The 16,806-nt window shown below is 55.1% G+C and overlaps 5 protein-coding genes across 5 annotated transcripts; 2 read left to right on the top strand and 3 right to left on the bottom strand.

Moving 5' to 3' along the window:
- Positions 1-646: 646 nt before the first annotated feature.
- On the top strand, positions 647-3,961 carry UV8b_07052 (uncharacterized protein; the record flags this gene model as incomplete). Its single annotated transcript, XM_043144549.1, has 6 exons — positions 647-816; positions 905-924; positions 1,278-2,294; positions 2,424-2,849; positions 2,915-3,714; positions 3,821-3,961. The coding sequence occupies 6 exons, from the start codon at positions 647-649 to the stop codon at positions 3,959-3,961; spliced, it is 2,574 nt and encodes an 857-aa protein (XP_043000484.1).
- A 637-nt stretch (positions 3,962-4,598) lies between these two features.
- On the bottom strand, positions 4,599-6,191 carry UV8b_07051 (uncharacterized protein; the record flags this gene model as incomplete). Its single annotated transcript, XM_043144548.1, has 1 exon — positions 4,599-6,191. One exon carries the CDS (start codon positions 6,189-6,191, stop codon positions 4,599-4,601), a length of 1,593 nt encoding a protein of 530 aa, XP_043000483.1.
- Positions 6,192-6,598: 407 nt separating this feature from the next.
- UV8b_07050 (uncharacterized protein) lies at positions 6,599-6,940 on the bottom strand (the record flags this gene model as incomplete). Its single annotated transcript, XM_043144547.1, has 1 exon — positions 6,599-6,940. One exon carries the CDS (start codon positions 6,938-6,940, stop codon positions 6,599-6,601), a length of 342 nt encoding a protein of 113 aa, XP_043000482.1.
- Positions 6,941-8,076: 1,136 nt separating this feature from the next.
- Positions 8,077-9,837, top strand: UV8b_07049 (uncharacterized protein; the record flags this gene model as incomplete). The annotated part of the gene is made up of 2 exons (XM_043144546.1): positions 8,077-8,154; positions 8,329-9,837. The coding sequence occupies 2 exons, from the start codon at positions 8,077-8,079 to the stop codon at positions 9,835-9,837; spliced, it is 1,587 nt and encodes a 528-aa protein (XP_043000481.1).
- A 559-nt stretch (positions 9,838-10,396) lies between these two features.
- On the bottom strand, positions 10,397-13,113 carry UV8b_07048 (uncharacterized protein; the record flags this gene model as incomplete). Its single annotated transcript, XM_043144545.1, has 5 exons — positions 10,397-11,162; positions 11,231-11,716; positions 11,805-12,521; positions 12,593-12,753; positions 12,859-13,113. The coding sequence occupies 5 exons, from the start codon at positions 13,111-13,113 to the stop codon at positions 10,397-10,399; spliced, it is 2,385 nt and encodes a 794-aa protein (XP_043000480.1).
- Between the last annotated feature and the right edge of the window lie 3,693 nt (positions 13,114-16,806).

The raw sequence follows: 16,806 nt of genomic DNA, 5'->3' as shown, positions 1-16,806 counted from the left end.
AGATGATGAAGAATAGTAGTCATGTTGCTCATCTTCGTCTCATTGTTGTACCCCTAAATCCATGCCATGGTGTTACCAGACCCAGACCCCTTACATATCAATCAATGATGGGCAATCATGGATTGATTGAACGTGAACGGCCTCGGCAGCTGTCACTTGCAACTTTCTTCAAAGGCGCCAGCTGGCCCACTTCGATTCCTCGCCCGCTCCAAACTACAACCAGTGACAGTAATAGTGGCAGCACTAGGCGAAATGGCTGGGCTCGCCAACCGCTCGCCAGCTGGCCTTAGTCTTGATTGAGCCAAGCACGGCTGAAACCAACGACGAGACGAGACGAGACGAGACATACATTGGTTTCTTTTAAGAAGCTCCCACGACCCGTCGGGTCTCCAAAACTGGCCCTCCCAAGTCTCGCGGACTCTCACCCCGTCGTCTCACCCTGGAATTGATTGCTTCGCGGCTGAACGGAGACGGTCCCTCAGAATCGCTTGGCTACTGCCAACTCCTCCTCCCCTGCCATCGGCCACGGTCCTCGTGGCCTGGCCCGCTTCCCCATATTTTTCTCTCCTCGTCACAACTCCGCAGGACAACGTTGTCGGGAAAGCCGACGGCGCGTTGCGCCAGCCCAGTCAAGAGCCTTCTCGCCATGTCGCTGGCAGGCAGCCACAGTCCGGACGACGACAGGCTGGGCTTTGGGGATGACGCCGGCCTATCGCCCGATGATAACCCAATCCAGGAACACGCGAGGCCGAGGAAGCGCACCAGGAGAGCGTGCGACAAGTGCAGCACCTCCAGAACCCGATGTGATGGTAAATGGTGAGTCGTCGACCACTACGGAGTACCGATTTTCATCTCCTTGCTCCAGAAATCAACGCTGACGTTGGACCAATGGACGCTTGCATAGTCCCTGCCGCCGTTGTCAAGGTAAGGAAGGATGCAAACTTGCTCGGCTTAGTTGGCCACTCGATTCCACTCTGACCATGTATGCATGCAATTCGACGTGGTTGATCCAATCTTGGCATCCTGCAGCTTGGCCTTTTTCAAACGGGGACAAGATTTTTTTTTTTTTTTATTTACCCTTGTTCCCTCCATCATAAGCCCATCTCTCGTCGCTTCAATGGTTTTTTTTTGTATTTTTATTTTATTTTATTTTATTTTATTTTATTTTTGTTTGTGCTTTTCCACCTTTATCCGCTACTTCGGGGCTGCCATTGTCCCCATGGGACCTATCGTTTACTAACTTGATGGATTTTGTTGTCCTTCTTCTCCCTCTCAAGATTACGGCTACATATGTCAGTACAACAGAGAAGTCAAAAAGAGGGGAAGATTGCCTGCGTCTTCTTCGGCCAAATACCATCATGAGCCTCAACCTTCCCTGTCACGAACAAACAGCGGCGCTCGGGATGACGCATTCATATCAGAATCCTCTCCCGCGCCAGCCTCGCCTTCGTCGAGGTCTCTTGTTGACGACAGATCGCTGCCACCGATATATATGCGAGGCAGTCTTACTCATGGTCCTCCTCTAAACGTGAGCCAACTCAATGATGCAACAACGACTGCTCTGTTCCCAGAGGGCAGCGCGCCCGCCGAGAAACGACGTAGATTGTCAGGTTCCATGTCTGTTCCTTCCCTCATACAATCAGGCTTGCACAGACACACTCGTTCCCGTTCCTTTCGCCCTTGGGCCGCGTCGTCATCCGTTGCCTTTCTGGACGGTCAATTGGCCGCCGATTCGGACGCCCTCATCTCCGACGACAGTGTTGGCTATCCATCCCCGGCAGGTGGTAATGGACAGCTCGAACATGGCGGCCCGCGTCATCATAGGGGCTCGATGAGATCCGCCAGCAGCAATGAACTGCCTCGCGACTCTCGAAGCACTGCCACTCTTGTTGCCGATGGACCATCCCCGGATTTGCTCCAGAAAGCGCCGACCGAGGATTGCTGCTACAAGTTTCTCGACCCTGTTCTGCCGTATATCCGTAACATCCTTCCCGCTTCGGTAGCCTGCGAATTGCTCGACATATTTCTCACCGATCCCGGCAGCTCGCTGTTTCGCGGAGCATCACCGTATATCCTGACACGAATATTCCGCAAAAAGTCGATTTTGCATCCGACCACACCGAGGTACACTACGCCCGCCCTCCTGGCTACGATACTTTGGTGTGTCGCGCAAACGGCAGACGTAATGCTTCTTCATATACCCGGAACTCGCGCCAAGGTCGTCAACGACTTGTATGACCTAGCCACGTCCTTGACCTCGGAAAGAGACCCTGATCGCTGGAGAAGGATCCACGGTTAGTCATTTTCATTTACTCGCTTTTTTTTTCCTTTCCCTCCTTCTTCTTTCCCTCCTTCTTCTTTTACCCCCCCCCCCCCCCCCCCTCTCCGACACTTGCACGGTGATGAACCTGACGGCTTGTTAGGCGGACTGCGGGCAGAAACTGAGGTGCCGATTCCCGGATGGAGGAATTCTGCCTCGGTACCCGCTACCACGGCAGCAAACGAGCCTGCCGGTGGCGTAGATGATGTCCTCACGTTTGTTCTCTTGTCTATTGCTGTTTCCGGCGGTGACTTCAAGTCTGATTGCCACAAGTGGTGGTCCAAAGCGCTTAGACTGACCTTGGCCCTGCAATTGAATCGCGAGGATGAGCGGTGCCAGGCATCCGTTTCGCCCTGTGCCAATCCTTTATGTTCGTGTCACAGAGATCGCTCCGACGCGACCTATATCGAGTTTGAGCGTCGAGAAGAACGCAGGCGCGTGTTCTGGCTGCTGTACAGCCTCGATCGGCACTTGAGCTTGTCGTTCAACACCATCTTGTCAATGCCAGACTCGTACTGTGAGGTTTATGGTACGTATTCACCCAAGCAAGTCGTAGTCATTCAAGGTTTCTTCTTTTTAAACGTTTCTGGGCAGCCCCGTTACCAGAGGCCGTTTGGGAGAATCTCGACGACATACCGCCCAAGGATCTTCCCGCAAGGGTCATGGGCCCGCCGGTAATAGCAGGCGGAACCGGGTACCTCGAATACTTCCTGCCTCTCATGGCCATTCTCGGGGATATTATCGAGATTCACCATCGCCGACGGCATCCTCGCATGGGGCTCCAAGAGGACAGCTACTCGGTGTCCGTGGTGCAGGAACTCCTCGCGGGCTACGAGCTAAGCCTAGACGCCCTGGGTCGAGACGGCGGCTCCTTCCCGACGTCTGGTCCCCACGCGTTTCAAGTCCAAGGCCAAGGGGGACGCGACATCCTGAGCGGCATCCCAACCCCCGGTTTCGTCACCGGCACCGGCACCGGCACCGGCACTGGCCACGCAACGTCGGCCTCGTCCGAGGCGGACCAGTCCAAAGTACGCCTCGTCAAGGCGTACAGCACCCACATCTTGCACGTGCTCCACGTGTTGCTGCACGGCAAATGGGACGCCATCTCCATGCTGGACGGCGGGGACGACTGGATCACGTCGAAGCGATTCACCGAATGCGCAGCACACGCCATTTCAGCATCCCAGTCGGTGTCGACGATACTGGCCATCGACCCGGAACTCACCTTTATGTCGTACCTGTTTGGGATATACCTGCTGCAAGGCAGTTTTGTCCTTCTCCTCTTTGCGGATAGGATGCCGCAGCTTGGTCCCAACGAGTCTGTCGAGCAGGCGTGCGAGAACATCATCAGAGCCCACGAAGTATGCGTGGTGACGCTCAACACGGAGTTTCAGGTTCGTCTGATGCGGGGCTGGCTTCCCCATGCTCCCTCGACTTGGCCCCCCCCCCTCCCCCCCTGGTGTGTACCTGACGACTGCTAACCGCAACGTCGTGTCGCAGAAAAACTTTCGCAAAGTGGTCCGGTCCACGTTGTACAGCGTGCGGGGATCCGGCACGACCAACTTGGAGGAGCACCGGGCACGGCGGCGCGCGTTGTCGCTGTACAGATGGACCAAAGGCGCGAGGGGGCTGTCATTATAGCGCAGTCTTTTGAGGGCGTAGGAACCGTTGGGCGTGTGAGTTTTGGGCTCCATTGGTACCTTGTGCCATCTTTGCAGAGACTTTGAGGAAGAGCGCGGAGAATCGATTCAAGCCAAGTATTTATGTACATATGTACGTCCCGAGGCGAAAAAAAGACGTCTCCGTTTTCGTCCCGAAGTTCGCGATACGTGCGCCCCGCCAAAAAAGAAAACAAAAAAAAAAGGAAGGAAAGGAAAAGAAAAAAGTCCATTTTGCAGAGAGCGCCAGCCCAGAGCCAAGTCAGGCCGTAGCGCCACGTTGCATGAAAGAGCGTCGGCAAGCGAGACACCCACAGCTGTCGGTCGTGTTGTGATTCCCGCGCTGCAACGCACCCTGGTGTGTCGCTCGGCTAAAAAAAAGGTCACCCGGACCAGGAGCTCCCGACATGACGTTGCTTGCGACCGACGGCTAGACAGAGGGAATCGTTACATGCGCGACTGCAAGACGCTGCCTGCACCGCCGCCCACTTCCCTTCGAGCGTTACGTCGTCGCCTTTTGCAGCGGGGCCACTCACCTCCCATCTTTCCATGACTGCTGCCCCCCCCCCTCTCCCTTGCAATAATGAAAGTCTCGTTGGCCGTTGTGCTGTGTCCAGCCCTTACGCGGGCGGCACGCAAAACGGGTTGGCGGTAAAGACGCCCTCGGGATCGGCCTTCTTCCTGACCTCGCGCAGCTTCTCGTACGTCGCGGCATCGTAGTAGCGCGGCCAGACGGCGCTCATGTCCCAGTCGCCGTACGAGCCCCACAGGAGCCGGCGGTCCTGGCTGCTGAAGCGCGCCAGGGCGCCCCTGTCGTTCTCGTCCTGCCACGCCCTGGCCGCGTCGGCGGCGTCGGCGCGGTAGAAGACGTCCCAGGTGCCGGCGACGGTGGAGTCTCTCCAGCTGTAGGCGGTGCCGTTGCCCGCGTTCCGGCGGAACATGGAGTCCGCGCCGCCCGTCAGCTGCAGCTGGGACGAGACCCAGAGCCCGTTGCCCCTGCGGGCGACGACCTCGTCGACGCGGCCGGCGAACCAGGACGCCCAGCCGGCGCGGGAGAGCGCCGTCGAGCGCGTGGTGTTGGTGCGCTTGACGTACGGGTAGGGGAACTCGCGGGGGCTGCGGAACAGCCACATGGCGGCGACGCGGGACATGGGCGCGCCGTCGGGCGACTCCTTGCCGAAGGCGAGGTCGTGCGGGACCCGCCTGATGGGGTCGAAGAGGTCGCCGGGCGAGAAGGGGACGCCGCCGCCGCCGCCGTCGAGCCGGACGTACTGGGCGTAGACGACGACGAGGGCGTACTTGAACTTGAGCAGGTCGGCGATGTTGTCCTTGCCGTCGTGGATGCTGTCGGGCAGCCGGGCCTTGAGCTCGTCCTCGGAGCCGGGGAACAGGTCCAGCAGGTTGGCCTGGCGGCTGACGACGTTGACGGTCAGGTCGTAGTTGCGCGGGAAGCCCGGGTCCTCGGCCTTGGCGACCAGGATGTCGAGCAGGGCCTCGAGCGTGTCCCGCCGGTAGCGGAAGGCCATCCACAGGCCCCGGGAGCCCTGGTGCTTCAGGTCGTCCTGCACCTCGACGGTGAGGTGCGTCACGACGCCCATGCTGCCGGGGCTGCCGCCGAGCAGGCCGAAGAACAGGTCCGGGTCGCGCTCCCTCGTCACCGTGGCGACGCGGCCCTCGTGGTCGACAATGTCGAGCTCGCGCACGTAGTCGCCCAGCAGGCCAAACGACCGGGCCAGCATGCCGTGGCCGCCCGTCTGGACGTGGCCGCCGAGGCAGACGGTGGTGCACTGGCCCGTGGGCATGAAGACGCCGTTGTCGAGGAGGAAGTCGTAGACCTCGGCCAGGGTCCAGCTGACGCTCGACCGGAGGTACACCTTGCCGCTGCCGCCCGGGTCGCGGAGGAGGCGGAGGTCCAGCCGGGGGCGGCGAAACGTCGGCTTCAGGTCCAGCTGGATGCCGTGGGGGCCGGTCGACGAGGCCCCGCTGTACTGGTGGCCGCCGGTCCGGACGGCGATGGGCCTGCCGGCGCGGCGGGCGTGGCGCACGGCGCTCTGGATGTCCTCGATGCCGGTGGGCTGGAGGATCCGCCCGGGGTTCAGGTCGCGCTCGGCGCCGTACGTCGAGCTCGCGTACAGGTCGTTGGCGCGGCGGTAGGACGCGGTGCCCGGCGAGAACTGGTTGCCCTGGAAGTCGGGCGCGGCGTCGGGATCCATTTGGCGAGAGGGATGGGTGTGGAGGCTGCGCGGACGGGGATCGGGCGGCGGGATTATTTGCATGCCCGAACGTTTTGGGTCCTGGGACCCCCAGTCCCTTATATACCTTTTTTTTTTTTTTTTCCTGGCTGTCTTTTCGGGTGTGCTGTCGCGTGTTCGAGCTGGATGGAGCCCGTGGCGGCGGCCTGCTTTTCGGAGCATACGGTCAGCACGGAGTGTCGCGTCCGAAACGGTTGAGAAGGCGGGAATCCAAAAGCCATCACCGCGACGTACCCGATTCTTCGATTCTTTTCGCGAAATCGCCCGACCCACTGCTGGCTTGGCTGGCCTGGTATATCCGTACTTTGTTTGCGGTTTTGGCATCAGCCATCACATCAGCCATCGCACAGCCATCATCACATCAGCCATCACATCAGCCCTTGGGTTCCGAGCTGGGCCAATCGGCAACCAGCTGCTGGCCGCTTACTGCCACGCGGCGTAATCCGCATGTCAGCCAGCTCTCTCCCTTTTTTTCGGGGTCTGAAAACTGGCAGGCAAGCAGGGCGTCCCGAGACAAGGCGCGATGGTTTGATGTTTTGCGACGTGGGGGGCGGAGGAGGAATATGACGCATCTCGGCGTAGTTTGGCCTGGTCGCTCTGCGTTTCCGCACTGGGGAGCATCCGGCGTCCAGCATCCAGCGTCCAGCATCCAGCATCTCGTGACGGCCGTCGGACATTGCAGTTTCCGGAATGTCTCCTCGGGAAAACATGTCGCACACAAAGTAACAAGCCACCTCTGCCCGTGTCCGCCTTGGCTGTTCGGCACCGTCAGGCGAGCCCGGCAGATGCCCCCAGACGAAGCAACCAACCAACTGGCGCTGGGTGAACGGCGGCACTCCCGCAGGCTTTCGTTTGTCCATCAACACCGTCCTCCTTCGCCCACAGCTGGTCATCAACAGCGGCGCACCCGCCCTCCACCGACACTTGTTGTTTTCCCCTTTCCGCAGCCGGGCTTCCCTTGTGGCGCCTTGTCCCCGGGTGTCTCTCTCTGTCCAGGCCGTCCCTGCGCCAATCCTGGCTGCGGGGTGTTTGGAATCTCGCACCGACGGGCTTTGCGGCTTCGAGGCTCCGTGCGGTCGTGACGTATGCTCTCCCGTGCAGCCTGGGACAGAGAGGGGGTGGTCGTGCTCCGCCGGGCTGAACCATACCTGGGGCTCGATTCAGCTGCTAGATGCAGGCGGCATCTTGTCGAATTGTGTGCCGCAGGTTGAGTTGTTGTTTGCTGCATGGCCTCGTGGCCGAGCGATTGGTCGGCTCGACGTGCCAGGCTCAGGCTGCGGGGGGGGGGGGGGCGAATGCTCGCAACCTGGACGCGGTTATCGGCACAAGGCGGACGCTTTCAATCTCGTCAGCCTGGCAAAAACCAAGCGAGCAACATGCCTTCTTTTTGCCATGCATGACCCGGGCTCGTCTTGGCATCATGCGCACGTTGCTGAGTTCAGTTCAGTCCCAGCCAGCCGACCGGGCCTGCCCCCGCCTTCCTCTTCGCCCCCCTCCCCCCCCCAAAAAAAAGGCATAAAAATGCATAAAAAAATGCATAAAAGGCATAAAAAAAGAAAGAAAAAAAAGGAAAGAACAAAAAAAGGCTTAGCGTCTTCGGATCGCCGGCCAAGTGCCCCCCACCCCCGCCAGCCTCGCCTCCACAGCGCACGTCTGGCACTTGGCTTCTCACTTCACCACGCAACGCAACACAACGCAACGCAACGCAACGCAAACTCCCCCCCGCAGCAAAAAGGCGAGAGAAGAACGAACCGCAGGCACACCAGACATAGCACCAACCTGCCAACTTTGGCCAACTCTCTCCCAGCAGAAAACCTCCGCGGCACGCGCACCTCTCCCCGCGGCCATGGTTCTTCACGATCTCGGCCGTCGCATCAACGCGGCCGTCACCAACCTGACCAGGGACCACAACGTGGACGAAAAGGCGAGCAGACAGTCCCCCCCCCGAAACCCCCCCCCCAATCTCAATCCCTTCCCTCCGGTTCCTGCGCCTTCTGGTACAGCGAAAGACAACGACTTCCAAAAGCCAAAAAAAAAAAAAAAAAAAAAAAATGCTGACTGCCCAGCCCGTCTCCTTTTCGACCACCCCCCCCCGCAGGCCTTCGACACCATGCTCAAGGAGATTTGCGCCGCGCTGCTCGAGTCCGACGTCAACGTCAGGCTCGTCGTGCAGCTGCGCAAGTCGGTCAAGGCGGCCGTCGGCTTCAAGGACCTCCCCCCCGCCGTCAACAAGAAGCGCCTGATCCAGCGCGCCGTCTTCGACCAGCTCGTCCGGCTGGTCGACCCGCACGCCGAGCCGTTCAAGCCCCGCAAGGGCCGGCCCAACGTCATCATGCTGGTCGGCCTGCAGGGCGCCGGCAAGACCACCACGTGCACCAAGCTGGCGCGCCACTACCAGACGCGCGGGTTCCGCTCGTGCCTCGTCTGCGCCGACACCTTCCGCGCCGGCGCCTTCGACCAGCTGCGCCAGAACGCCACCAAGGCCCGCATCCCGTACTACGGCTCGCTGACCGAGACGGACCCCGCCGCCGTGGCCCGCGCCGGCGTCGAGCAGTTCAAGAAGGACAAGTTCGACGTCATCATCGTCGACACCTCCGGCCGCCACCGCCAGGAGTCGGCGCTGTTCCAGGAGATGGTGGACATTCAGGACGCCGTGCGGCCCGACGAGACCGTCATGGTGCTCGACGCCTCCATCGGCCAGCAGGCCGAGGCCCAGGCCAAGGCCTTCAAGGACGCCGCCGACTTTGGCGCCATCATCATCACAAAGGCCGACGGCCACGCCCACGGCGGCGGCGCCATCTCCGCCGTCGCCGCCACCCGCGTCCCCATCGTCTTCATCGGCACCGGCGAGCACATCCTCGACCTGGAGCGCTTCGCCCCCACCCAGTTCGTCCAGAAGCTCCTCGGCATGGGCGACGTCGCCGGCCTCATGGAGCACGTCAAGGGCCTCAACCTCAACCAGAAAAACACAATCAAGCACATCCAGGAGGGCATCTTCACCATCCGCGACCTGCGCGACCAGCTCGCCAACATCATCAAGATGGGCCCGCTGTCCAAGATGGCCGGCATGATCCCCGGCATGAACAGCATGATGGAGGGCATGGACGACGACGAGAGCAGCCTCAAGCTCAAGCGCATGATCTACATCTGCGACTCCATGACCGACAAGGAGCTCGACTCGGACGGCAAGGTGCTCATCGACCAGCCCACCCGCATGACCAGGATCGCCCGCGGGTCCGGCACCTCGGTCCGCGAGGTCGAGGAGCTCCTCACCCAGCAGTACATGATGGCCGGCATGGCCAAGAGGGTCGGCGGCAACATGAAGACCATGCAGCGCGCCTCGCACCCCCTGTCTGGCGGCAACAGGGCCCAGCAGCTGGCCGCCATGCAGAAGAGGCTGCAGAGCATGGGCAGCACCGGCGGCCTCGGCGGCCTCAGCGGTCTCGGCGGCGCCGTCGACGGCGCCGCCGTGCCCGACATGGGGTCGCTGATGAAGATGTTTGGGGGAGGCGGCATGGCCGGAAACCCCGACATGCAGGCCATGATCAGGCAGATGGGCATGGGCATGCCGGGCACGCCTGGTGGGAGTGGCCGAGGAAGACGATGAGCTGGCCCGGGGGGAGGGGCAGTGACGCATGGCGAACGAGGACTGGCGCCAAACGAGGACTGGCGCCAAACGAGGACTCGCACCAAACGCCGGCAAGTTGTCGTGGGGGGGGGGAGGCAAAAGCAAAGGGAATTTTACACATGTCCTATTGCCCGGGGCGTTGGGGCGTTGGGGCGTTGCGTAGCATGCACGAGCGCTTTTCAATGGGATGCTGCTTGGATGGCCATATGGCATCAGGCGACTTTTACTTTGGTATTGACATGGCGACGAATTATGCGCACCGGACCAAAGATCGAGTCACGCCGTTGCCGGCCGTCGTGGGGCTTCGCTGCAGGCTGCACCCCGAGCCAAGTGGGCGTAAACGGGAGTTGCGGCGCAGCATTAACCATTCTACTCATCAGGCCTCCTCATTATGCGGTCGTAGTCTGTCATGCATGCTTCGCCTAGAGCCGAAACCAAACGATGCTATTGATGGATGACCTGTGAACAAAATGACATACTACAAACAACCAACCCTGTCCGCTATCTATATACCCTGCAACGTGTTGCGGCCCGCCTCTCACCACGTCGCCGGACCAAGAGGCTCCGTCACATTCTTTATGAATTGCTTCGTCACAGCCTTGCCCTTGAAGTCCAAGTTGTCAAACGGCACCGTGTTGCCCCACCAGTCGAGGTCGGCGACATTCCCCAACCCGAGTGCAAGAGCGATGATGACGACGCAGATACGAGACCCGATATCCAGCGCGCCGGAAAGAACGTAGTTGTACTGGTTCCACCACCCAAAATATCGGCTTCGAACGAACCAGTTGAAAATCAGACCGACAATGACCCAGGGAAGGAGAAAGTACAAGGTGGCGGGGGGCACCAGACCGCTGGCGCCAAAGACGGCAGGCCACACAATGTAGCGTGCGAAGCTGCGAGGGTAGCGGCGAGCAATGTAGTACTGGATCACGGGCAGCGCAGCTCCGATGAGCCAGAACCAGTTGATCCACGAGTAGATGCCTCCGTGGCCAAATACACGCTTGGGTCCAATAACACCCCAGATGACGCTCGCGTTGTAAAAGGTGCGGGCGTTGGGGCACGTAAGACCCTGAGCTTGGTCTTCTGTGCAGATGTTGTGAATGTTGCCAATCAAGAAGTTGTAGGCACAGGTCTGAACAATAGCCAGCCAAATCACAGCGAATGCCTGGGCGGCAAACATGCTGCGAGGAGGAACCTTCATGTAGTGGCCGATCTTCATGTCAGAAATGTAGTTGAGACCGTTCGCAGACAGCATGTAGCCCCACGACTTGAACAACATCATCGCCACGGGGCGACCGGGAAGGCTGGTGGGAAACCGCGTCAGTGGATCAAGCGGCCCAAAGCAGGGACGGCACACCATGCCAAAACTCACATATAACCGAAAATCATTTCCGTCACAATGTTGAGACCCGTCTGCTGGTTGGTAATGGCCTGAACCATGCCGATGGGAATGAACAGAATCGCGCCAATGGCAATACACAGGATATAAGCCCACCAGGGCAAGTGAGTTTCCCAAACTTGCGAAGCAATCATACCAAAGGCAAAAGACATGGCAAAGATGGCAGCAAACCACCACTCAGGGGCTTCTTTATACTTTCGCATGAGCTTCAGGTGGATATCAGGTTCGTCATATCTGGAATTTTTGATTCGGTTCCAGACATCACCGCCATAAAAGACAATGACGTGCATGATTGTGGAGATGAGTCCCGCAAACCCCATCCCGTATGACAGGGAAAAGGTGGCACCTAGTAATATAGGCGAGTACTCCTGATAGGCAGTCTCGTTGACTGTGTAGTCGGGGTTCAAAATGCGAGACGTGTTATACTTCATGGCATAACGATCAAAGTTCTTGTTGGCCCTAGAAAAACCAGGGTTAGCTGATGCTGTTCTTCTGCGCTGTGATACCAAGCCGAGATCGAAGGGGGGGCCTTGACTGCCAAACTTACGCAATAGGGAGGTATTTGTAGTAGTCGGGGCCAGACCAAGCCAAGCCGGCTGCACCGACTACGCAAATCAGCAGACCAAAAGCAACGTTGAGGATGGCAAAAGTAGGCGTCTGCAAAGGACTGCCCAACCACGAGGAAACGGTAAGCCAGTCGAATGTGATGGGAATTATGCCAAGACCGGTGAATGCACCAAACACCTGGTTGACAACAACATTATTGGGGGCGATCCAGCAGGCGAAAGCAAAGTACTGGAGGAATTGGGCCAGAACCTGGGGAATCCATGTCCAGGCAAAGCATGCCAGAGAAACGATGAGGAAGAACTTGTAACGGCCAATCTTCCAGCCATTGGTGGTAGCTGGGTCAGCAGGAACGTGATTATGCAGGGCATGCATGACGGTGCAAGTAACCAGGTTAGCTGGCCATACCATGGCGGAGGGCCACACGAGGAAACGACGAGCAATACCGGCGACACCGAAACCCATAGCCTGGGTGGAGACCATTAGAAGCAGCTGAAACCCCCACTTGAAGTGCTGTTCATAGAATATCTCTTGCGCGAGCAGAATATCGATGGCATAACTGATGGACGAGCCAGCGGCAGTCATCATGGTGATGATGGTATGTTCCTTGACATTGAAAGGGCCCGGGTTGAGCGTAAATTCATAGCCAAAGACCTTGTACACGGTGGTAGGCATGACCTTGGCCATACCGACGCCAAGCCTAATGGGCAAAACCATCCGTCAGCGTTCATCATTTGCAAGCGCGCCTTGATATACACTGTAGCTACTTACGGATAGGCAATCAGCTGGACGACTGTGGAGGAGATGGAGGCGGATTGACGGCGGAGCGAGAGAAGCACGTTGCAGGCTGCGATGACGGTGCAAAGAACGGCACCCAGGAACCAGGCTCGAAAGGTGTTGACGGGCATGTCTGGATCATCGGTAGGGGGGACCTACAAGGTCCAAGACGTTAGAGAGCTCGTAGACGTCGAAACACGGCGTTGATTTTGTGAAAGGGGCAAAAAAAAAATAAAAATAAAATAAAAATAAAAACCTACCGAAGATCGCACTTCAGGGTACGGCGAGTCTTCCTGGATCAAGGTCTCGTCAACAACCTTGGCTTTCTCGGCATCGTCAGAGTGGAGGGCGCTCTCGATGGTGTCGAGCTTCTCGTTATCCAGAAAGGGATCCCACTTGTGCTGTTTTCGAAAGTTTCGCAACTCTTGCTTGGCCTCAACGCCAGAAGAATCTCCGACATCTTCGGCCCCAGACGCCGACCGGGTCAGGGTCGCCATGCGATCCTTGAGACCCATTCTGGAAGGCAATGCCTCGGATGGACGAAAAAGTGTGATGGTCAAGAGGGGCGGAAGAACGGCGGCGGGGAGACGCGCGCACGCACACTGACACTCGAGATGAACTATCTCGATGCCAACTGAAGGATGAAGACGTAGCCCGTGGCAAGAAGCGGGCGCTCGATGCAGGTTTAAATGCGCGGTTGCATTTTGGACGCCCATCACATGCCGCATCGGGGGGATGTGCGTGGACTGCGGATGTCTGTGGCAAAGGCGGGAGAGGGCTTGAGCTAGCTTTGGCTTCCCGCCAGCCGTTTTCGAAAAGGCCAATGTCTCAAAAGGGGCCTCTCAAAAGGGACCTCTCAAAAGGGACCTCTCAAAATGGACCCATTGGAACTGGAGCCGGAGATGGAGGGCTGATGGACGAGAACCAAGAACGAACCACGAACGAAGCACCCATCATGCACACACACACACACACACACACTCTGGGGCTGCGCCGGGGAACTTGTGGCACGGCACAGCTTCGTGGTTGCTCTTTCCATTTTGGGAGCGACGGCCCTCGAGATTCCCCAGCTGGAAGGAGCGTGCAGCGTGATGGCCCTGCGCTCAGAGCTTGTCCCGTGTTGAACAGGGTCGAGACACCAGAGTCTAGGACTCTAGGCACGAGGCCTGGGGAATCCATGATCGCACGCCCACGCACCTGGTGGCAAGCCAGGATGCCCAAAGGGCGAAGGGCGCGGCGCGGGCAACCTTTTGGGCATTTGGGGGCCAGAAAGCGTAGCGCCACACCTTGTTGCAATCTACAATGTACCCCGGCAGATAACATTGAACATATGCAGAGAAAAGATGGCTCCAGAGTCCAGCGACCAGAGTCCAGACCCCAGACTTCAGAATCCGCCTCAAAGCGGCCCCAGTCGCCCCACACGCCCCGAGGAAGAAGAAGGCGTGGGCACGTTCTACGTTCTACGTGCTACCGACGGATACAGTTCCCGCAGACTCGTGGCTAATCGACACCGACGACGACAATCCGCCCGAAACTACGGAGTACGTTTGGAGTCATCCTGGAACGACGGGGCCAGAAAGAGAAAAGGAAAAAAAATAAAAAAATAAAAAAGGGGGGGGGGGGCATGCCATCTCAACTGGTTGGTTGCTGTCAGAATGCACAGGGAAAATGCGATAATGCTTGATTGAAGGAACCAAGTCCTCTCCAAGAGACTTATGTTCCCAGCTATTTATAGTGGGATAGGGGGTATCCCTAAGGGCTTACTGATCTAGGGAGAACTCGGCACATCCGACCTCAGATATAACCGATATCCACATTATAGATAAGCTAATTTCCCTCCAATACACCCCCTCAGGATATGCTTTCTCTAGGATATCCTGCTATATAGCTAAACTCAGTGCAAAGCAAGATAATAAGTAGAAATATCAATCCACTCAAAATAGTTATGCGCAAAATATAACGGTGCCCTTATTAAATAGGCTACCTGTTCAGGGGTAAATTCGCCTAATAGCATACATATAGCGTAAGAAAACAATAATAAACCGTAGATTCCAATTTTTCATAGGAAATAAGTGCAGCTATTGAAAAAACCCTTTCAATCTGATTTTTTAAGGCGTCTTTTAATCCTTATAAGGCTCTTCCTTACTACTAAAATTAATATCGTAAGACTATAGTCCGGCGTCGTAAGATCCCTTTAAAATAATAAGCCTAAGCTGCTAGCGGAAGATTTTAAATTTTTAGCCTATTAGGGGCTTTGTAAAACCGTTAGCAACTATATTGCCCGTTAGAACCTATATAACATCGATCGTTCCTTTCTGAACCTCCTGGCGCAGCTAATAGTGATAAATATCTATATAACGAAGCCGTATTACAAGCTTAAAGAATTCCTCCTTTAATAGGCGAATAGTCTAGATATTGTCGCATTAAATTGTAGGGATATTAGCATATAATTAAAGCCTAACTTCCTTATATAATCTCTTAAAGGCGATGACCTTTTTTACCGTATGAGATATCGTAAGAAGCTCTACCTCTATTGACAATATCGTAATAGTATCCTATTGACCTGATTTATATACAATCAGGCCGCTAAAGAGCTTAATTATATAGCCCTAATTGCTTCGTCGCATCGTAATATCGTCGGCATAGGAAGCATTAGAAAATACCTCTATTTCTGCTATATTAGCCCGGAATTCTATCGCAGTATTCTTTTATATGTAGCCGTAATCGAGTGCCTTTTTTACGGCTCGTAAATAGTTTAGACCTAGATTTTAAAGGAATCTTAATAGCTGCGATCTAATATAGCCTAATTTAGGCCTTATAATTATAATCGGATATACTAACGAGCCTACTATTAATTAGTATTGCTTTATATCGTGTGGTTTAGCTATCCTATCGAATGCCTTAAGTCTTATAGCGTGCAGTAGGTGCTCTAGAAGGCGGTCCTTAATATTATTAAATGCAGTAAGGTTATATTTTATCGCTAGCTTATCGAAATAAGCCTTCTATATAAGCTACAACTTTCCGGCTATACGGTTGCGAATAACCTTAATTGCTAGGAACCACTATAACTCGCCGAGATCCTTAATCTTAAATACCGCTATTAATGCCGTATAGAACGATTCGAATGCCTCTATCTATAACTTATAATAAAGCACGACTAAGTTATTAATATAGAAGAATACAATAAAGAAGCTATTAATAAAGATATAGGGGTCCTTATAGACCTATTTGAAGCCTTATTACAATAGAAATCGTAATAACTCTTTAAACCATAGTAGTAGAGACCTTCGAAGCCCGTATAGGGTATATAACAACCTAATAAATATAAAACTATTATAGAATCTATCGGGTTATTTGCAATAGATAGTCTTATTAAGTAGTGCATTAAGAAAGGCCGTAATAAAGTTATATTAGTGCGTTTCTAGGTTAAAGAAGCATATCAACGCTATAAGAAGCCGAAATATATATACCGTAAGTGCCGCTGCCTAGGTATTACGAAGATTATAGGGTTATTAATCACTACGAACGCATAATTATACTTTATAACTAATAAGATACCCATCTTAGTCCTATTTGTAGGCAAATACCCACTTCAGGTCTAATAGCTTAATCTAAGGGTTAATAGATAAATTATTTCGTTAAATAATATACCTAATCTCCCTATTTATAACCTTTAAATATTCTTCTTTTGCGGCGGCAATAAATTCCTCGCGCTTAGGGTGCTTTCTAAGCTCCCTCTATATCGCCAGCTCTTTAGGCATATTCGTGATATATAGTGCCTCTATTATAGCTAAAGGCTTCGCGATAGAGGCTGCAAATATATTATAAGTATTTCCTTCGAGCTTTATAAAGAATATATTATCGAAGGGAGTAATCAGCTTAAGTTTATCGTTAGGCTTAAGCGAAAATAGTAGGGATAGTAGTATCGCTTAAGCAATAGCTTCTTCGGGGTAGTCTATAACCTTAAGATTAATTTCTATTAGTTAAGGGGCATCATTAGTGGCTTCATTTTATGCCTTTAGTGCCTATTTAATAATAGGATCGTTAGTAAAGATATTTTTAATCGAATTCCTAGATAATATAAGTTTAAAGTCGTTAATAATAGGTGTTTCTTTAATATTACCGATAAGGCTATTTAGGGCCTCCTTCTATTATTTAGAAATCGGTAAGTAGCGTTCATCTTAATAAAATACAGTCTTATCGAATAT

This window comes from Ustilaginoidea virens, chromosome 5 (assembly GCF_000687475.1).
Source record: "Ustilaginoidea virens chromosome 5, complete sequence".
NCBI lineage: Eukaryota > Fungi > Ascomycota > Sordariomycetes > Hypocreales > Clavicipitaceae > Ustilaginoidea > Ustilaginoidea virens.
The sequence above is the reverse complement of the archived record's forward strand: the minus strand, read 5'-3'. Positions and strand labels throughout refer to the sequence as shown.